The sequence below is a fragment of the Tasmannia lanceolata genome, unplaced genomic scaffold (genome assembly GCF_043159265.1).
Source record: "Tasmannia lanceolata isolate RefF3 unplaced genomic scaffold, GAP_Taslan_0.1 ptg000012l, whole genome shotgun sequence".
In the NCBI taxonomy this organism is placed as follows: Eukaryota; Viridiplantae; Streptophyta; class Magnoliopsida; order Canellales; family Winteraceae; genus Tasmannia; species Tasmannia lanceolata.
Genome location: NW_027518689.1, coordinates 29,849,459 through 29,868,140, shown reverse-complemented (window position 1 = coordinate 29,868,140; position 18,682 = coordinate 29,849,459). Strand labels below are relative to the sequence as shown.

The 18,682-nt window shown below is 36.7% G+C and overlaps 1 protein-coding gene across 1 annotated transcript in view; it reads right to left on the bottom strand.

Annotated features, from left to right (window-relative positions):
- LOC143887819 (agamous-like MADS-box protein MADS3) overlaps positions 1-13,947 on the bottom strand; it is a 65,531-nt gene extending 51,584 nt beyond the window's left edge. The window contains exon 1 of the mRNA XM_077392014.1: positions 13,443-13,947. Coding sequence (XP_077248129.1) covers positions 13,443-13,624 — 182 coding nt within the window. The 5' untranslated portion in view covers positions 13,625-13,947. The remainder of the gene's footprint in view (positions 1-13,442) is intronic.
- Between the last annotated feature and the right edge of the window lie 4,735 nt (positions 13,948-18,682).

The window sequence follows — 18,682 nt, the reverse complement described above, 5'->3', positions numbered from 1 at the left end:
GTGGAGAAAGAGAGAGAGAAGAAGAAGACCAAGGAGATTGCAATTTGGAATTCGCAAACGCGAATCAAGGTAAGATCTATGTTCTACGCAAGATTCTTTATGTTAGGAACCCTAACTCAAGGGTTTGATGGTTTATAAGAATCGATTAGATGTTTGATCTCGTTTATTTAAGAATATGAGGACTGATCTTGAATTCCTTAGGATTAGTATCGTTCTTAAATTTTGACGAACTCCAGATCAAGAATTGGACTTTTGAGAATTTTGACCTAGACTCTTGAATGATTTTACAATAATCGTTTGTATGAATTCGGAGCATGAAATCAGGTTTGGCGGATTCCTCTCTTCGTAAGGAATTCATCGGATCCAACCTCGCGCAATTTGGAGTCCGAACGAAGAAGAAATGAGTTTTTTTTTAGGAAATCATAATAAAATCTGAAGTTCTCGCGAAAAACCTAGCCCGCACTTTGGACGCTCGAAAGGCTTTTCGGATGTCCGGTTTCGGCGTTTGACATGAAGGGAACTGAAACCCGAGAGTTGGATTTTCTTTTGAAATTCTAAGAGACGTCTGAAGTGGCTTCTGAAGGGGGTGTTCGGGCGTTCGAAGATCTGGTTTGGGCATCTAAAGCCGCTGGGAAATTGGAAATTTGTTTTGGGATCTGGATTTCGAATTTTTGGGTTGTGGGTTACTTTCTAGGACCCTTATGTGATGTTTTTGCATTATTCAAATTAAAGATATTGAATCATTCGACAAGTTTGGAGAACGAAACAATCCGTCATTAGGTACGTAATAACGTACTACTTTGGGTGCTTCGTAAACCCTACACATTCTGAATTAACTTTGATATTGAGACTATGTACTTTGTATAGTGTCTTTGAACCTTTGAGATAACCTTGGGTCTAGCATGCCTATTCATGTTTAACCTATTTAGTGTGATATCGCTACTATTCTGAACCTTTGATAATAACTGTTATGAACCTTCATTTTGAAATATGAACCTTTGAAACTATCTGTTATGGACTTTGGACCTACTTTTTGGACACTTTTGTGGAGGCTTGCGTTATTTTCTGGACCCGCTGTGGGTGTAATACGCTGGAACTTCTGGTCCGTCTGTGGGATAAAACATCGGCCGTGTTGACTTCTATCTGAAATTTGAGGAACTAGTTCCAACACCGTGGACAGTCGGTGTAAGCAATAATGTGTCGGACCATGCCGATGATTTTGACGTGGATTTGTATTCTTGACACCTTTTAGCTTTAACCAGAAGTTTGATATTGAATAGCTTATTTGCACCTTTTATGCAGTATTCTGATTGACATGCACCTATGATTATTGCCGTGACCATTGTTGCTATTTGAGACATCAGTATTCAATTCTGGCCCTATCTGTTTGACCCTTATTGAGCCTTGACATGCTTAGACCTACACTTAGAATAGTATTTTATTATGTACTGAGCTTTTCAGCTAACTGTGGTTTATAATATTTTCAGATTTTGACCCTCGTGCAGAAAAAGAGGAATTGGACATTTAGCTTTTGGACTAGTTTTGCTTGGAGGATAATTAGATAATTTGATTTAGTTTTCGTAACTAGTATGAAGCAATGATTAAGCTTCTTGGCTCAGAATGTTGGGCCACCAAGAAGCAGTATGTGCATAAGATGAGTGTAGCGGAGATGCGAATGCTTAGATGGATGTGCGGCCACACCATGTTAGATATAATTAAAAATGAAGACATCTGTAAAAGGGGGGTGGCACCAATTGAAGAGAAGATGAGAGAGCACCGCTTAAGATGGTTTGGGCATATCTAACGTGGGCCTTTGGATGCTCCAGTGAGAAGAAGTGACTCGTGCGAAGTTGATGGAGTAAAAGAGGTAGGGGTAGACCGAAAACAACTTGGGTAGAAACAAAGAACATGACCTTGGATATGATAGAATGGAAAAAATGATCCATGTAGACGAACCCAACTAGTGTCAGGATTAGAGTTAGTCAATTTGAACCGGGTAGATCTATTCACTTTCTTCATGAAAATTTTCTAAAGGATTCATTAGCCGACCCCAACTAGTTCGGCAGAAAGGCTTAGTTGAGTTGAGTTGAGTTATTATTTCAGGGGAGAGCTGAGATTTGATTTGATTGTATTTGATTCATATTATTAAGACTTGATTATTATTGATTATGGAATTGGTTATGTTTGGTTCTGTTAAATCTTTGTAGTCTTATATGCTTGTGGGATTTATCTTGCAGGGGTATGGCGTTGTCATGTCCTACGCCTAGGGTGGGGTTTGGGGCGTGCCACGCCAACACTACTGCTGAGTCAACCTGGCTTTAGTCCCTCCCATCTAAACTAGGGGTACCACCACTTCGTGCACATATTCTGATGTAACACAATAGCATGTTTGTTTTTTGTCAAACTCTGATCAGATTGCTGATTTCTCACCAAGCCTCTTGGTTCCAAGTAATTCAACTTATTCCGGGACAAACTGACGGTGCGCTCTTACTTATTCATTTTATGTGGGGCTGTTAAAGATAGCAATATGCCGGATTTGCATATTGCTCAAATCCGCAACCAAGGGTGTAAATCAAAGAGATTTACAGACCTCTCAACATACCAATGCCACTCGTAATTGCTATTCCCACTCGCCTTCTATTTCGCAATTACCTAACATGACACATGTTATTCCTACAAGGCATTACCTAACTAGGCTAGTGGCATACGTTGTATTTACTAATTGCCCAATCCTGTACTTAGCAATAACCCAACTTAGGCTAACTGCCTAGGACTTGACAATGTTCATAAATAAACTCTCCCAAGCAAATTAAAGCTATGTAGAGTTTCCCTTCCGAGCAATTACAGGCTCTATTCTCATACTTACTACTCAATGTCACCACATCCGAGAACTCCTCGTATTTAGGAAAATGGATAGATCACAATAAATTTTAAACAAACTACGACTCATAAAAGCATACTAAAAGTTTCATTAGTTCCCCATTAAACTTTTACGTCAAGGGAGACGTTCATAATTCCACTATGAATAGAAAATTCAAGTGCTTATAGGTTTTGACCATGCATAATTTAATTGATTGGAAAGATCACTGCAGTCAAAAAATGCTTCATATGTATTTGGTTATTCGAAAGGAAGTAACAAAAAGAATGAAAAGAAAATTAAAAAAAATCCTCATGTGCTCAGAGTCATCTATAAGTCTATAACTACAGAATCAAACCTAATAAACAAAACTACCCACTAGAGATTCTATAAACTAGACAACAGATAGGCTTATTATTCATGTCGGATTACGATTGGACTTTGAACATCAACCTACTCGAATCTAAACAGTCCTGGTGTGTCATTTTCTTCTCTTGTATTTAGTGCTAGACAAGCACATATTTTCACAGTGGATCTTACATAGCCTCTACATTTTAGCCACTAGATAACTATTTATCTACAAACAGGGTTTCATTACTATTGTCCTTGTCTGGTACGCTAGAAGCTCTAACGTCAGGAAGAAAAGTGTTTTTTTTTTCCTATTTCCTTAGTGTTGCACTTGTTTTCTGCATGATTTTATCGTTTAGTCGTACAATGTTTTCTACAGCTTTGATTTTAGACTGACAACGTAGTTTAATGTACTAAATGCATTAACTTCTAGGCAAGCATCATCTTGACGTCATAAAAGTATAGACATGACATGAAAGTAGCTTTTCCATACAAGCTTGTTTTCTATCCGGGTTTTTCTAATTCTGTTATTATATGCTGTTTTCTATTCTGGGTTTTCTCACTTTGTTCTATACTTGCGTGATCTACTATGTTCATCAGTGGGCCAACATGCGTAAGATGGACGGTCTAGATCGACTTGGAGTTATCAGATATTGGGTGTAGATGGAAAGAAGGATAAAAATTAAGCCTCCCACTCCAACAAGTCATGATCTCTCAAAAACTTAAGAAAAGAAGCAGGATCTGATTCATCAAGATCATAAAATAATCTCCGGAAGATTCAGGAAAAGAAGCAGGATCTGATTCAGAAGTACTTGAGAAAAGAAAAATAACTAAATAAGTGAAGGGAAGGTGGAGATCAGAGATTCAGAGCCGTATATACCAGCTGTCTTGCTTTAACATTTGTTTAGGTCAGGTGGATAACCATTCTACTTGATACTTGTACTTCTTGTTCATAAATATCGGACCAAAGAAGCAGTATCAACGAAAGCCCATTGCAGGCTAAAATTTCAAGTGGTCATCTCAATAAATTTGTATGAAGCAGTTCAATAAATTTTTTCCCAAAAGCTCGACAGTTTCCACTAGCGATTATATTCTTTTGAAATTCCAGGTTCAACTATAGCCCCAACTCATATACCCAAAAATACTAATCCCCACTCCAATACCCAATCCCTTCTTATGGAATTCAAAATTTCCATTTGGAACCCTAAACCCCAAACTCTATCATAAAATCCCCATATTCAATTTCCCACCATTTTAATTCCCCACATACTACTTCCGTTCATTTGTAATCACCACACCTTCAATCTCTGATCCCCATCTTATGAAATCTCAAATCCCTAATTCTCAAGTTTTGCAAACCCTAAACCTGCTTTCCCACTAACAGATCACCTCAAAGCCTAAATCCATCACAATTCTTTTATTTCAAACCCTACTCTTCCCAATTCTTTCCATTCAAGCCCTATTAATTTTAGGAAAACCTATTTTTTCATGCATCGTGTCAATCCAGCCTATCTCCCATCTATCTTTGAAACCCTAATTATTCTCTTTCTTGTACCTATTTCTCTCTAAACCTAGTTCTTCTTTACAAAATAAAATAAATCCATAATTTGATAATAAATACGAAAAATTAACCATGAAGAAAGCGGGGGAAACACCATATCCATTCTAATAGCGTCCTCTTCTATATCGTCTTTGATTTCCTGCTTGCCAAACCTGTCATTATAACGTTATCTCAAGATATCTTTGTACTCTAATGAGGGGAGATAATTCTACCATTGGCGATGAGAAAACAATCTTCTGCGAAAAGAATTTTGCATATGCAGAACGGTTGCACAAAGATAAGCTCATTATAGTGTGGCTAAACATTAGTGTGTGGATAAATTTCAAACTTACTCATGAAGTTACAGAGAAAGTACTGAACATCACTTTTTTTTGGGTAAGCTGGGATTGAACCCCCGACCTCTAGGTAAAAGGTAGAGATAGGGGCTTCAACAACACTTATTCTAACGAATTGTAGACTAGACTACATTGATTCCTATTTGCAATGATCGAAATCACATATCATGCAACTCCGTATGGAACGTCACACTTGCAGCAATGCCACACTTTTCGTTGTCACATTTCTAAATGGAATGAAAGGTCTTTTGGATAAATTTGCTACAATCCAGAAGACTCTTGATGAACATGATAAGTTTCATACATATTCTCCTCTCTTGGAGATGATTACAACATATTTAATACCACGATTCTCATGAGTTAAAGGCCACATATGTTTGTTGATCTACATGTTCTACTAATTAACCATGAGGCTCTTCCATTCGCTGTAAAAGGATTTGTAAAGCCTCATACACAACCGTCAAACTCCTAGAAGTTGTGGATAGTGTCACTTGTGGGTGACCTAAGAGAGGCACAGTATCTCTCACTCCCTTATGACCTTCTCTTAGATCACGGGGTTATTTGTGATATGTCTGTGCCCCTAACATCAACCATAAGTGTTCTAAAAAATCCATCACATGCGTCATTGTTTCAAGTGTGATGAACATGGGGGATAATAGTGACTCATTATCTTCATCCAAACTTCTAATCCCACACCATGTCACCTTTAATGGGAACCATTTTTGTGAACCTCTAGTAATTGATCATAAGCTTAAGGAGGACCCAATTGCCATTTTCCCTTTGTCTCCCTCTATCCACTCTGAACTTGCTAAATAAGTGGTCATGTAATCTTATGAGAAGCACTATACTTGATGACAAAAGCATAACCAAGCTATACATATAAGAGTCTGCATCTCCTCACCAGCCAAACCATCTTCATTCATAGAAACTGTCACATATTAAAATTGGGTCGATGCTAATGCAAGAAGTAATGACTACACATAAACATACCACTTCCAAAATATAAGGTCATCCAAAAGATAAGAATGTGGTGTGTTGCGAATTGGTGTACAAGATGCAACAAAAGTCTAATAGAATAGTAGATCGATACAAAGCCAGACTTATCATAAAAGGATAAATCAACAAATTATCTTTCATTGTGATAGTTCTACAGTCAAACCAACCATTCTATACTCAATTTCAGGCTTAAATAATAGTTTCAAGTGGAAACTCAATCAAAGCTACTTGACTATCCAAATATGCTTGCTGCTAAGCAGTTGTCTTCCCCAATGCAAGTTGGTGCTAAGTTGTCTCTAAAAGGATTTGGTGAAGTTGGTTGAATGAAATGTATTTATTCCAACAAAGTATATTCATAGTATATTTGGATTTACATGATACATAAGATGTATATATTAGATAAGATAATACAAATAAACAGCCTAAAATTATCCTGAGATACTTTTGGGTTGAGGAGATATCATTGGTGCTATCTTTGGAGGTAAAAATAAGGATATGATTTACCCATCCTTATCACCCTTTGCAATTTGAGTGTGGGATGAAATCTAACACCAAAGTTGGATAAAAAAAATCACCAAAGTTGGATCTCCATTGGAATGGACTTGGTCATGGAATACTCTTTGTGAATATGTCGGCAACATGAAGACTTGTTAAAAGGAAATGAACCTTGAGAACATATGTCACAATTCTTGGAAACAAAATGGCAATCTAGTTCTTATGTTGTCGATCCGTACATGAAGCGTACATGAAGAGCTGGATAGTGAGCCATGTGGTCGAGCAATCGTACTATGCCTCCATATTGGACAAGAAACATTTGATTGCTTTTAGCACACCATATATAATACACAAGTATTTCCAAGGAATATTGCTTAGCCTCCTGTTGATAATCATGTATTAGTAAGCTGGCCCAATCAGTATCACTAAGAGAGGACCATTATATCTTATAAATAAGCCATGATAAATAGTTCCCTTGATGTAGTGTAAAATGTGCTTGAGGACTTCCAGATTGTCGATTGTGGGAGATTTCATCTCTTTTGGCATAGTCATTCTTAATTATTAGAGAAATACAACAAGGCGACGTTATTTAGAGGGAACATAAAATGATGAAGGTTTGCTAGATATTAGGCGGTCTGCCCCGGGGCTGTTAAATTTCCAGGTTTGCTAGATATTGGAGCATATCGGCCTTGATCAAAAGAACTTTTCACACTTAGACTATCAATAGAAAAACCTCGATACCAAGAAAATAATGAAGGTCTGCTAGATATAGATATTTCCATTGCAAGATCCTTGCTAATGATAGATATCAACTTAGAGAGAATTGAGTTGTCGTTCCTAATAATAACTATGTCATCAGCGTAGGGATGAGGAGATTGGTATTGTGCAAAAAGATGAACATGGTACATCGAATTAATTGGCACGATATCTGATGTCAAGAGATAGGTCTCAACCTACAAAACCAATTGATTGGCAACTATTGTAAACCATATAGGGTTCCATGTAGATGGTACGCATGATTTGGCCCAGAGGCATCTATATTGTTGCTTTGCTCGAACAAAATCAACAAATACTTCTCTTTGGAGCCAACCTTATAAAAATGCATTTTTCTCATCTAGTTGTTGAATGGTCCATCAATAATTAGTTGTTACTTTGAGAACCTTCTAAATTATTTTAGATTTAAAAAACTGTAGGAATCTTCAAAACCTATCCCTTGTAACTGCTTGTATACCTTTGCAACACGGTGTGGTTTATACTTTTCAATGGTGCCATTGGATGGCAGTTTCCTTTTGAAAGCCCATTTTGATTCAATGACATTCATGTGGGCATTTTGCAGATCTAGAGTCCCCATGGAGTTATGACGGAGTACAACAATTTCTTCTCCCATGGATGCCATCTATTAAGGTTGCTTGATTCAAAGGTCGCAATGGCAGGAAGAAGACATCTGCAGCAATTTGGTAAGACATATATATATATATATATATATATATATAAACACCTTACACACACACACACATTGAAACTAGGTGGGAAGATAGTATCATGAATCAAGAAAGTGGGTTGTTCAAGTGGTAGAGGGCAAATGCTTATGGTTCCACATGGGATTGAATCGACATTACAGGTAACTGTGGACTAGATGGGATGGAGATCCAGGGTTGTAAATCAATCGATTGTGATATTGGTGTGAAGGTCATGGGTGTAGGAAGAAATAAATGCTAGGCACTAACGGATCAAATAAGGCCATGTAGAGAGGCTATGAAGAATTTGATCTGGCCTGCTTGAATCAAGATTGGAAAAGAGAAAGACGGCAATGTAGTGTTTGGATAGCGAAGAAAGTGCGATCGTGATTGCAGCAATTGCAACTCTAATACCATAAATGGATTTGATGGAGTTGGCTAAATGAATTGTAATTATAGTATCTTTGGATTTACATGATCCATTACCTGTACAAATAAGATAAGATATTACATAGAAATAGCCTAGAATTATCTTGATGAGTTGTTGGATTGTAGAGATATCTTTGGGACTATATTTGGCGGTAATAAAAAAAATATGATCATCCTTATTCATCTACAGACGATCCTTTTTCAATTCCTCCATTTATTGACAGATTGAATTTGGATGGCAAGTTTAAAGTTTTTATCCGTGATTATGATTAAACCCAAAATTTATTGAATCAGATCAAGGGGGGTCATTCAAAAATGACTATGCATTGCAATGTTTTTTCCTCTTGTATGGATAATGGAATTTGTTGGAATGAAACCAAGTAGATGGAGGAAGAAGATGAGATTCAAGAGAAGAAACTTGTTCTCTTGATGTCAAACACATAAGAAACAAAGGCCAAGTTGTTGTACTAGTCAAGAGACTTCAAATTTCACTAAAATGACTTGCAGTAGAGGAAGATAAAGCCCAAAATTTCAAGCTCTTCTTGCTATCCTCTCCCCTAGCTGCCAACACCAATATCGAGAAGGCAATTCTGTAGCTGATTCCCTTGCCAATTTCGGATGCTCATCCAAGAACAACCTCTTCTACTCGTCGTGGGCAAATATGTCTAGCCATACCAGAGGGCCTGCTAGATGTGATGCTGCCGGCCTCCCTAATATCAGACCTTCCACTAAGGTATGCAGTAGACTCTACTGAGATTGTGCTCCCTGTAATTTGGTGCCTCGGGGTGCCGCCCCCTCCCCCCTAGCCCATTTTTGGTTATTTGGATGCTCTGATTTTCTATCTATAATCCTCCAGGCTAGTTGGCTCTACCTCCCATTTTATTGACTGTCATATTATATATATTCTTGGCAGTCCGCCCTGGGGCTGTTCAATTTCCGGGTTAAAAGAAAAAAAAGAAAAAAGATAAAGATAAAGCCCAAATTATAGGCTACAATTCAAATCAGAGTTATGATCTAAGAAACCACTAACACACTATCAAATGCAAAACTTAAATAAACTAAATGACATAGACAATTCCAAAACAAAAACCCTAAGTCCCAAGAATATAAGTTCCCAAGAGAGTAGGTTTCCAATATAGTAAAGTCAATGTATCAATCTCTGAATCTAGTAAATTCCTATGTAGCAAGGTTCCAATGGTTACGGTGGAAAACTCTAAGCATGCATGTAGCAAGTTCCAAGAGAGTGGGCGGTCAAGTGGTCAAGCTTAGAATTCAAACAGTATTGAGTTTCAATTTTCTATTGGATGATCACCTAGCTCCTCTTTAGTTACATCCTTCAATAGAACGCACTAAATGCAGCTATAATGCTCATATACTTCCACTTAGAGGAAATAGAGGACAGGGCTAAGGGCTCCTCAATAGTTTTTCGCCATGTCAGGAGATCAGCCAATGCGGAAGCAGACTCTCTTGCCAAGAAAGGAGTCTTTCGGGCCGCGTTTGAGTGCTTTGACTATCTACCTCCTTGAATTATTGTACTGCTATCTTTGTATTATCTTTGTTCCTTCAGGACCACCTCGGTTCTGTTTTTACATATATGTATATATATATATATAATCTGTTGCCCTTTTCAAAAAAAAATGCTCATATACTTCCATCATGATCATTGATCTTGGATAACTCAAATTTTATTTATAAATTGTCTCGAACACTATTAACAAATGATTGAAAGCTCTACAACACTAGCAGTAAAGTATGGCATACTAAATAACTAGCAATCAGTAGAAGAAGAACCATAGCCAAAATTGTACTGACTTAGAAATTAGATGGGAATTCCATTGATTTATCCCAATACTAAGATGCAGCAATAATAGATGTATAAATGAGACTAACTCAGGCATAAGATAGTCAATGCAACTATATAACAAAATGAAAAACTAGGAAATGGCAGTAACAAATGAAATAAGAGACAAAAATAACAACAAATATTGTAATGATGCCTACATGTATAATATCTCAGATCTCTACACCACTAATAAAACCTCACAGTTGAACTCTAGATAATAATCCCTTTTAATATTTATGGCATTGATGTCTAGAACATAGTTGCCGGAAACTCCTTGGGCGGGTGGGAAATCCGTTTCCCCTAAAACGCGTTTCTCGCGGGTGGGAAACTCGTTTCTCCAAAATCATGTTTCCAGCATTTAGAAACATTTCCAACATGATAAAAAATTGGACAAATGTTTCCGAAACACATGGGAAACATATGAGAAACTTATGTAAATCAAGTGTGAAATGCGTGATAAACGTACACAACACTCATAGAAAATGCATGTGAAACATGTAGGAAACATGTGTCGAACTTACGAAATTCTGGAAAAAACACATCAAAAATTATGGAATAGATTTTTTTTTTTTAAAAGCATATATTGTAATAAGATTAAAAATAAGAAAAATTCAAATACAAATTTGAAATTAACAAAATTTAAATCTACAGAACCACAAATTTCGTGTTTTCCTTGTGTTTCATGTGTATTTTTTCTATGACTTTCTATCTTTTTCTCATTTCTCATTTCCCCTATATATTTTTTTCATGCGTTTCCATTTCCGTTTCACGTTCCGTTTTCCGAATCTGTTTCCCACCCTGGTAACTATGGTCTTGAAAGACTTTTAAGCATAAATATTTACTCTCATAGCATGCTCTTTTATCCCCTTTTCCTGCCTTTGTGTTATGTTTTATTTTCTCTTCAGAGATTTACAAACTCTAATACAGAACAACTAAACCCCACAAATATAAGATATTCACATGGAAAGTCATGTATCTTTCAGTATCTAAAAGGAAGATGTACTTGCACCATCACTTTTGTGATCTATTTAGGTGATTATGAAAAATATCTTCAACCTGATTTCAGAGTTAAGTAAATTATTAACTATCGCATATATGAGGAGGGAAACCACAAAACATACTAATCCTACTCAATAAGGAGGTGAATCACAGAGAAAAGAGGCTTTTGAAGAGGAAATTACAGCTTTTGGTTTGTTAATAGAACCAAATAAGTATGAAGTTGGGTTTCCCCAAGGCGTTTTTAGTTTCCATCCTAACTTTCTTTCCATTATTTAAATATTAAAAGCAAAGAGTAAAAGGGAATCTGAGAGAACTAGGAACCTGACCATCTTTCTGTCACAACAGAAGGCAAATCACTCCACAATGGCAAAGAGACATAGAGACCTCACCAAAAAAAATTGTGAGTTTGGAAGCACCTAATAATGCTCATTTTTGAGCCGTGACGGGAACAACGATGATGAAATCTACGATTACAAGCCATGAACTTGAGAAAATAGAAGAATCATAGGAAAATAAGACCTGAAATTGTCTCCGAACAAGGGAAAATGACTTTCAAATACTAAGGAAGCCATTAAAAAAAAAGACTACCACTAATCAAACTTATAGTAACCTACATACCAAGAAACAATACCATTATATTCAACAAAGATTTCTTGCAAAAAAAAAAAATGTAAAATCATCTTATATCTTCAACTATAAAGAACAACCTTTTATGTAAAATCTAAGAATGGAAGTGTATTAACATAGAATATAGAATGAAGTCTTTGAGTAGCCCAGGAAAGAAAATAAAACTATTTTATTGTAAAAGGACTACTCTCTGCAGGGCTGCTTAAAAGTTTTAGAAGAGACCACTTTTTCCTAAAACAAGAAAAATAAAAACCTAAATGTAAAATCTGATAAGAGAATCATATTAATATAGAAATGCAGAATAGGGTCTTTGAATAACCCAGAAAAGAAGAGAAAACTAATTAAAACTATGTTAATGTAAAAAGGACTATTTTCTGCTATGCTGCAAGAAAATTTCAGATGAGAACATTTTCCTTAAAAAAAAGAAAAGAAGGGCACGTGACTTTCAATCCAAGAAGCTTTCAGCCCAAAGGAAGATCACTCATGAAACTCATCTTTCTTATTCTCATATTGTCAGTCTTATTTAAAAAATAAAAGTACAGATAACATCATATACCCTTCATACAAAAACGAAAAAAAAAAAGGAAAAAAAACAACAGACTGAATATGACTACAAGTACTTTAAAATTAAAAAAAAGCCAAGAAGTAAAATGAAAATGAGAAGCTTATCTCCCAATAAATTGATAAATACAATGTAGACGGGCTTTTAAGAAGAAGGTGTAAATATCCTATGGGTTGGGAAGGAGAAAAGGAGTATTTGGAGTGGGAATGTGAAAAGATGAGAAGCGGGAAGACCATCCGACAAGATATAACAAGTTTCGAGATCTTAGCAGTCAAAATCCGTTGGATCTTTGAGAGATTTCAAGGCATCGAGACTTAGAGCTCTTACCCAACTCTTTTAAGACACGTATGTAAAAGACTCTCTCTCTCTCTCATTAGAGAGAGATTGTCAGTTCATTTTATCCAATCCCATCTCCTTATTCTCTTTTTCTCTGGGCTAGTCTATTTTACTCAGAAAAACCATAAAGAAAACCCACCTTAGATCTTGCATTAAATTAATAGAGAGAGAGAGAGAGAGAGATGATGGTCAGTTTGAACGCCATTGGCCAATCAAAAGCTTAGCGTAGGGTTTCTTGAAAGGAGAGAGCGTTGAAATCTCTGAAGGAGAAAATAGAAAGCAATAACCTTGGTTTCTGCGCAAAAAGACACCCTTAGCAAAAACAAAAAAAATAGAATTCTGTAACTGCACTCATCTGATCCGTTCTCTCCCCTAATTTTCTTAGACCCAAAAAAAAAAAAAAAAACAGACATCAAATAAAACAGTAAAAATAACATTATTCAAAACACAACATATAGAGAGCATTAGAACAGGAACCCAAACGAATAATAAAACAGAAAAAAAAATGAAGAAATAAGAGATATATATATATATATATATATATATATATATATATACACACACACATAGAGAGAGAGAGAGAGAGAGAATTTGTACCCAGAGCTCCCAAATTCATAGAGCTTGCCACGGCTGGAGAAAATAATGAGAGCCACCTCAGCATCACACAACACAGAGAGCTCATAAGCCTTCTTGAGCAACCCATTCCTTCGCTTTGAGAACGTAACCTGGCGATTGATTTTGTTCTCAATCCTCTTCAGCTCAACTCTACCTCTCCCCATTGCTCCAAATCATAAAAAGAAGAAGAGAATATGGTGTAGGGTGAGAGAGAGAGAGAGAGAGAGAGAGAGAGAGAGAGAGAGAGAGAGAGAGAGAGGTTTTTGAGAAGAGGAAAGCTGTTCTTGGATTTAATAGAGGAAGAAATAAATGCAATATTGGAGGGGGAAAGTGAGATCCAGAGGTAAATCTTTTTGGTGGGTGGTTTGTTACTGGGCTTACTTATAAAGAGCTCTATAGCTTCATACCCCTTTAGGCTCTCTGAAAATTCCTTCTACTATAAAAGGAACATAGTTAGAATAGTATGTAGCCAAGAAGTTCCTTCTCCTGACTTAGCCCAAGTAATATTACGTTCATTAAAATAAGGGGAATGTATGCAACTAAAAACCCATTATTTTCTCTTTTTTCTTTTCTTTTGTTCTCCTCTTTCTCTCACTTTCTTTCCCTTTCAAACCCCACTGGAAGCACAGTGGATTGATAAATGTATGGTTGTTTCTGTCAGGAGACGTGTCGAACTACGTATGCGTCATTTGCTTGTCAAAGGATCTATCCATCACATTCGCTTTCCCCCCATCCCTCCTATCTCTCAATGACAATACTACCCCTGCCTTTAGACAAAATCACCTTTTGCCTCATTTTTTGGCCCATCCCCTTCACCGTACCCTTTCAGATGGTCATGACCCACATGGGTGTTCACTCACATGGTCCAATGGGGGCAATAATGTAGCTATGTATAATTAATCAGAAAACTTACTCTAGGGCCTCTTTCGATGGTACCAAATTTTGGTCTTCATTAGAAAATAAAATAAATTTAAGTTGAGCTTATGGCCGGGTTTTTAGATATGTAGGCCATTATTTTTTTGGGCCCGGAGTGGTAGGTTGTGCATGTCCCCATGAATGAAGGCTTTTGGATGTTCCTAAACCCTTTGATTTGTAGCCCTAAAAACAGGGCAAGAAATCTCCTCTCAAACGGTTTATGATCATCCAAACGGTCTTCAATTTAGGTCATCCATTCAGGTAGGCCTCACTGTACGAAACGTTACACCCGTGTATTCCATAAAATTAAATTCATTCAGAAACTCTTGTTGAGATGCATGAGCCTCCACCATATAAAAATTATAATATATCCCTGAACGATACGAAGACCATTATCACTTTTGAAACTATTAAAATATTTGTAATTAATCAATATTATAAAACTTAGGTTGCAATGTGTATCATTCTAACTTATGTTAAACTTAAAAGAGAGGAATACAAAACAAAGGTGCCCTTACAAAAAAAACAGCTACAAGGATGCCCCCATTGGACCATCTCACCAAAGTGTACTTCTTATTCCTTAAATTTTATATTTTTCTGTGCCAAACGGCGGGCACAAGCACCACTTCTTTAGTTTGGATTCTGACTTAAAGGCGTTCAGTCATAATCCGACACACGGTAGCTTCGCGCCACTGGCTTTTCAACCAAGCGCGATGACCAATTGTGTGAATCAAAGGTTCCTCTCGTACTAGGTTGAATTACTATCGCGGCACGATCATCAGTAGGGTAAAACTAACCTGTCTCACGACGGTCTAAACCCAACTCATAATAAATGCACTTTGGTGGGATGGTCCAATGTGGGCGCCCTTTTAGCTGGTTTTTGAAAGGGGACCTTCAGTTTGGCTTTCCTCTCTACAAATTAAATGCCTTACAAAATGTAACTCTCTCATTAGCTACTAAATTCCTTTTATACACCCTATAAAATTGGAAAACATGGGTTTCCCTACCAACACTATGTTATTGAGAACCTTAATTATTAATCTAAATTTTCCTAAAATTCTTAAATTTTTCATGCCACAAATTATTAGTCATAGGAGCAAATGCTTTGTGATGAATAATGTTTAATTGTGCATAAAGGGCATGCTGTTTTCTTGTAAGACTCAATGCAAATAATGTTTAGAGTTAACCAAAAAGCACATCTTATAAATACAGTTTTATATAACACACGTTAATGAAAGAACTTATATTTAATGAAAATATTCTAGAAAAAAATAAACTATTTAACCCAAAATTAGGGAGAAACTTAACTGCTAAAAGAACATCTTATTTTTCTTGCTTCTAAATAAACAAAAAACTATGCCCCGTTCATTTTTGGATTTTGAGATTTGATTTTCACTAGAAAACTAATTCTGGACTCAAAATTGCATTTAATTTTGAGTCGTAAGCTTATTATTGGACTCAAAATTGTGTTTAAATTTTAGTCCAATAATCAGTTTTGGATTGGGTACACAATGGAGATTGGATTATCTTAGCCCCTTGATTAATAAGGTGACATTAGAATTCCACTAAGAAAAGCTATTAAAGATTCTTGTATGCTTTGATCTTACAGATGGGGTCGGTACGTGTCCAGTTAGGATAGGAACAAGACCATGTGAGTCGCCTCATGACATCCTACTTCACCAAATAGACTTCTCAAACTATTATGATCTACTTGTTCTGCTTTTTGTATCATATCTCATCAGTTGTTGGGGACCATAAAAAATATATTTTTTATCTTTTGTTCGAAGTTGTGGATATAATGAATGCAAGGATTTCAATGGACAAGTCACACATAAGCCTCATAAAAAAATAGTAATATAGAACATAATTTTTACATGCATCATGACCTGCGACGGTGGACGTACCTTTTTCTTGGGACGGAAGAGCCCAAGAATAAATTATGAGCTCATGGAAGAGGCAGAAGGTCTTAGACAAAGAGAAACTTGGTTGGGTAGAAAAATGTATCATTTGCATCAAAATCTAATCTAATAGGTTTGGATAACTTTCTCCATCGTTCAATGTTTGAAAACTACAAGGAAGTATGATACCCCTTGTAGATGAGACTTTTGAATACAAATGTTCTAAATTAAGCTTATTAAGTTTGCCCATGAAGGATCTTTGTTAACGACATTCATAGTTGTCTTTATCATTATAATTGCACTTTAAGATTTTTTTTGAGACTTTTAGGCCATGTTTGGCAACCATGAAAAATTATTCCATGGAATATTCGTGGGCCTGACTGTATGAGAGGTGCTGAGAAGGAAGAGGAGGAGGAGAATTGAGTGGGTGGGAGTATAGATAGCTAGCATTAAATTCCCTAAAATCTACTGAAAATGAAATACCTATTTAGAATTGATTTTTTTTTTTTTTTTTTGAAATGGCAGTAATTATATATCATAGCAAATTACCTATTTAGAATTGATATTTTGTTGTTTTCTTTATTTTTAGGAGCTTTTCATGCTCCCCTCACTCCCACCCTCTCAAGTCTCTCCATCTCTTACCCATCTCTAACAAATGGGCCTACAAATATTCTAGGGAATATTTTTTTCATAGTCCCCAAACATGGCCTTAGAGTGTACTTGGAAACCATGAAAAATTATTTCAGAGAATATTCTTTGGCCCGACTTGTAAAAGGGCAGCTAAGAGAGGGAGAGACTTTAGAGTGTACGAGTGGGGAGAGAATGATAAATCCCTAAAAACCGTGAAAAAATACCCTACTTAAAATTTGATTTTCTTTTCCTTTTTTTTTTCATGGTGAGATTTCATTATAAAAAGCAGCCATGACCAAGTCTGTCATGGATACAAAGATGAGCAAACAAAATAAAGCAAAGACACAAATACAAGGCTTCTCCTCATGTGGGAAGAAAGTCATATATATCTAGCGACCTTCTAGCCACTCCTTCACGGTAAGGCGATCTGCCTCTCTATTCGCCGACCACCTAATGTGGTTGAATCGTACCACATGGGCATCTTCCCGGTCCATAATCTCATCTATGTGCTCTGAGAATCTCCACGGGCAAGGAAAACGGCCTTCCAACCATTTAATGACATTGAGAGAGTCACCCTCCATTATGAGATTGCCCATCTCTCGATTTGACACCATTTTAGTCCCTTGGTGAATTGCTCTCACTTCCACTTCATTCGAGTCCTTGAGACCAACCGGACTTGAGAAGGCCCATTTTGGGATGTTATTCTCATCTCTTAATACCCCTCCTATTCCGGAGGGTCCCGGATTCCCCAAACTCGAGTCATTAAAATTTAGCTTTAGACATCGTGGTTAGGGAGAGACCACCTAGGGACTAGAATCTCCCCATAGTCCTTGATGTTAGAAATCTCCTTCCAACACCTTATATCTGATGCCGAGTTCAATGGAAAAGAAAGGAGAACTTTAGCCCAGAAAAAGACTAAAGAGATGATCCTAGAGAAGGAGAATGAGGCACTTTTAACTGTATTTTTTAAAGTGTGTACATTTCTTTCTTTCCAAATAACCCAAATGGAAGCCATCAATGACAAATTCCATAAGGTCTTGCCCTTGTAAGGCCAAGGAACAAAGGACCAACAAAGAAGGAGATCTACTACATGAGGTGGAAACACCCATGAAATTCTAAACAAGCCCAAAATTTTACTCCAAATTTGACAAGCGTACTTGCAATGGATAAGCATCTGGTCCACTATCTCGCTCGATCCCACACACAGGGCACAATAGTCGACAATGGTAGCGATGGATATAATCTATGGTCTGGAGCCTACTTTGAAATGCTGACCAACCGAAAGCTCGGTCTTGTGTGTGTGTGTGTCACTTTCCTATTAGCTGGTATGGGATTGAGCAACTTGCTGGGCTATAAGCTCAATATGTGGTTTAACAATTTTCAAAAAAAGAAGAGGAGCAGTAGGCTGATCGCCGTTGGATCCTCGGAGCAAGAGAATTACCAAAGTGAGACTTATTTTCAGTTTTAGTCACATTTTTTTAGTTTCATCCAGACATCTTACTTGAGGTAATTGTAATGAATATTTTCTATGGGGTTGGAGTTGATTATGAGCTCTTCATGCTATATGTCGATTCAATGATTTAATTAGGTTTTTTTTTTCCGCAACTTTTATTAGTGGCTCTGTAGGTTGTGTATGGCAAGGTGAGATGCCCTGCATGCATGACAACCACAAAATGAAGAATATACCATCTAAACCAAAACTGTCTAATCCAATCCTCAATCAAAAGATCGTCATGTTGCATGTGTTTCTCAAGTGTCATGTAGCTTAGGAAATATGAT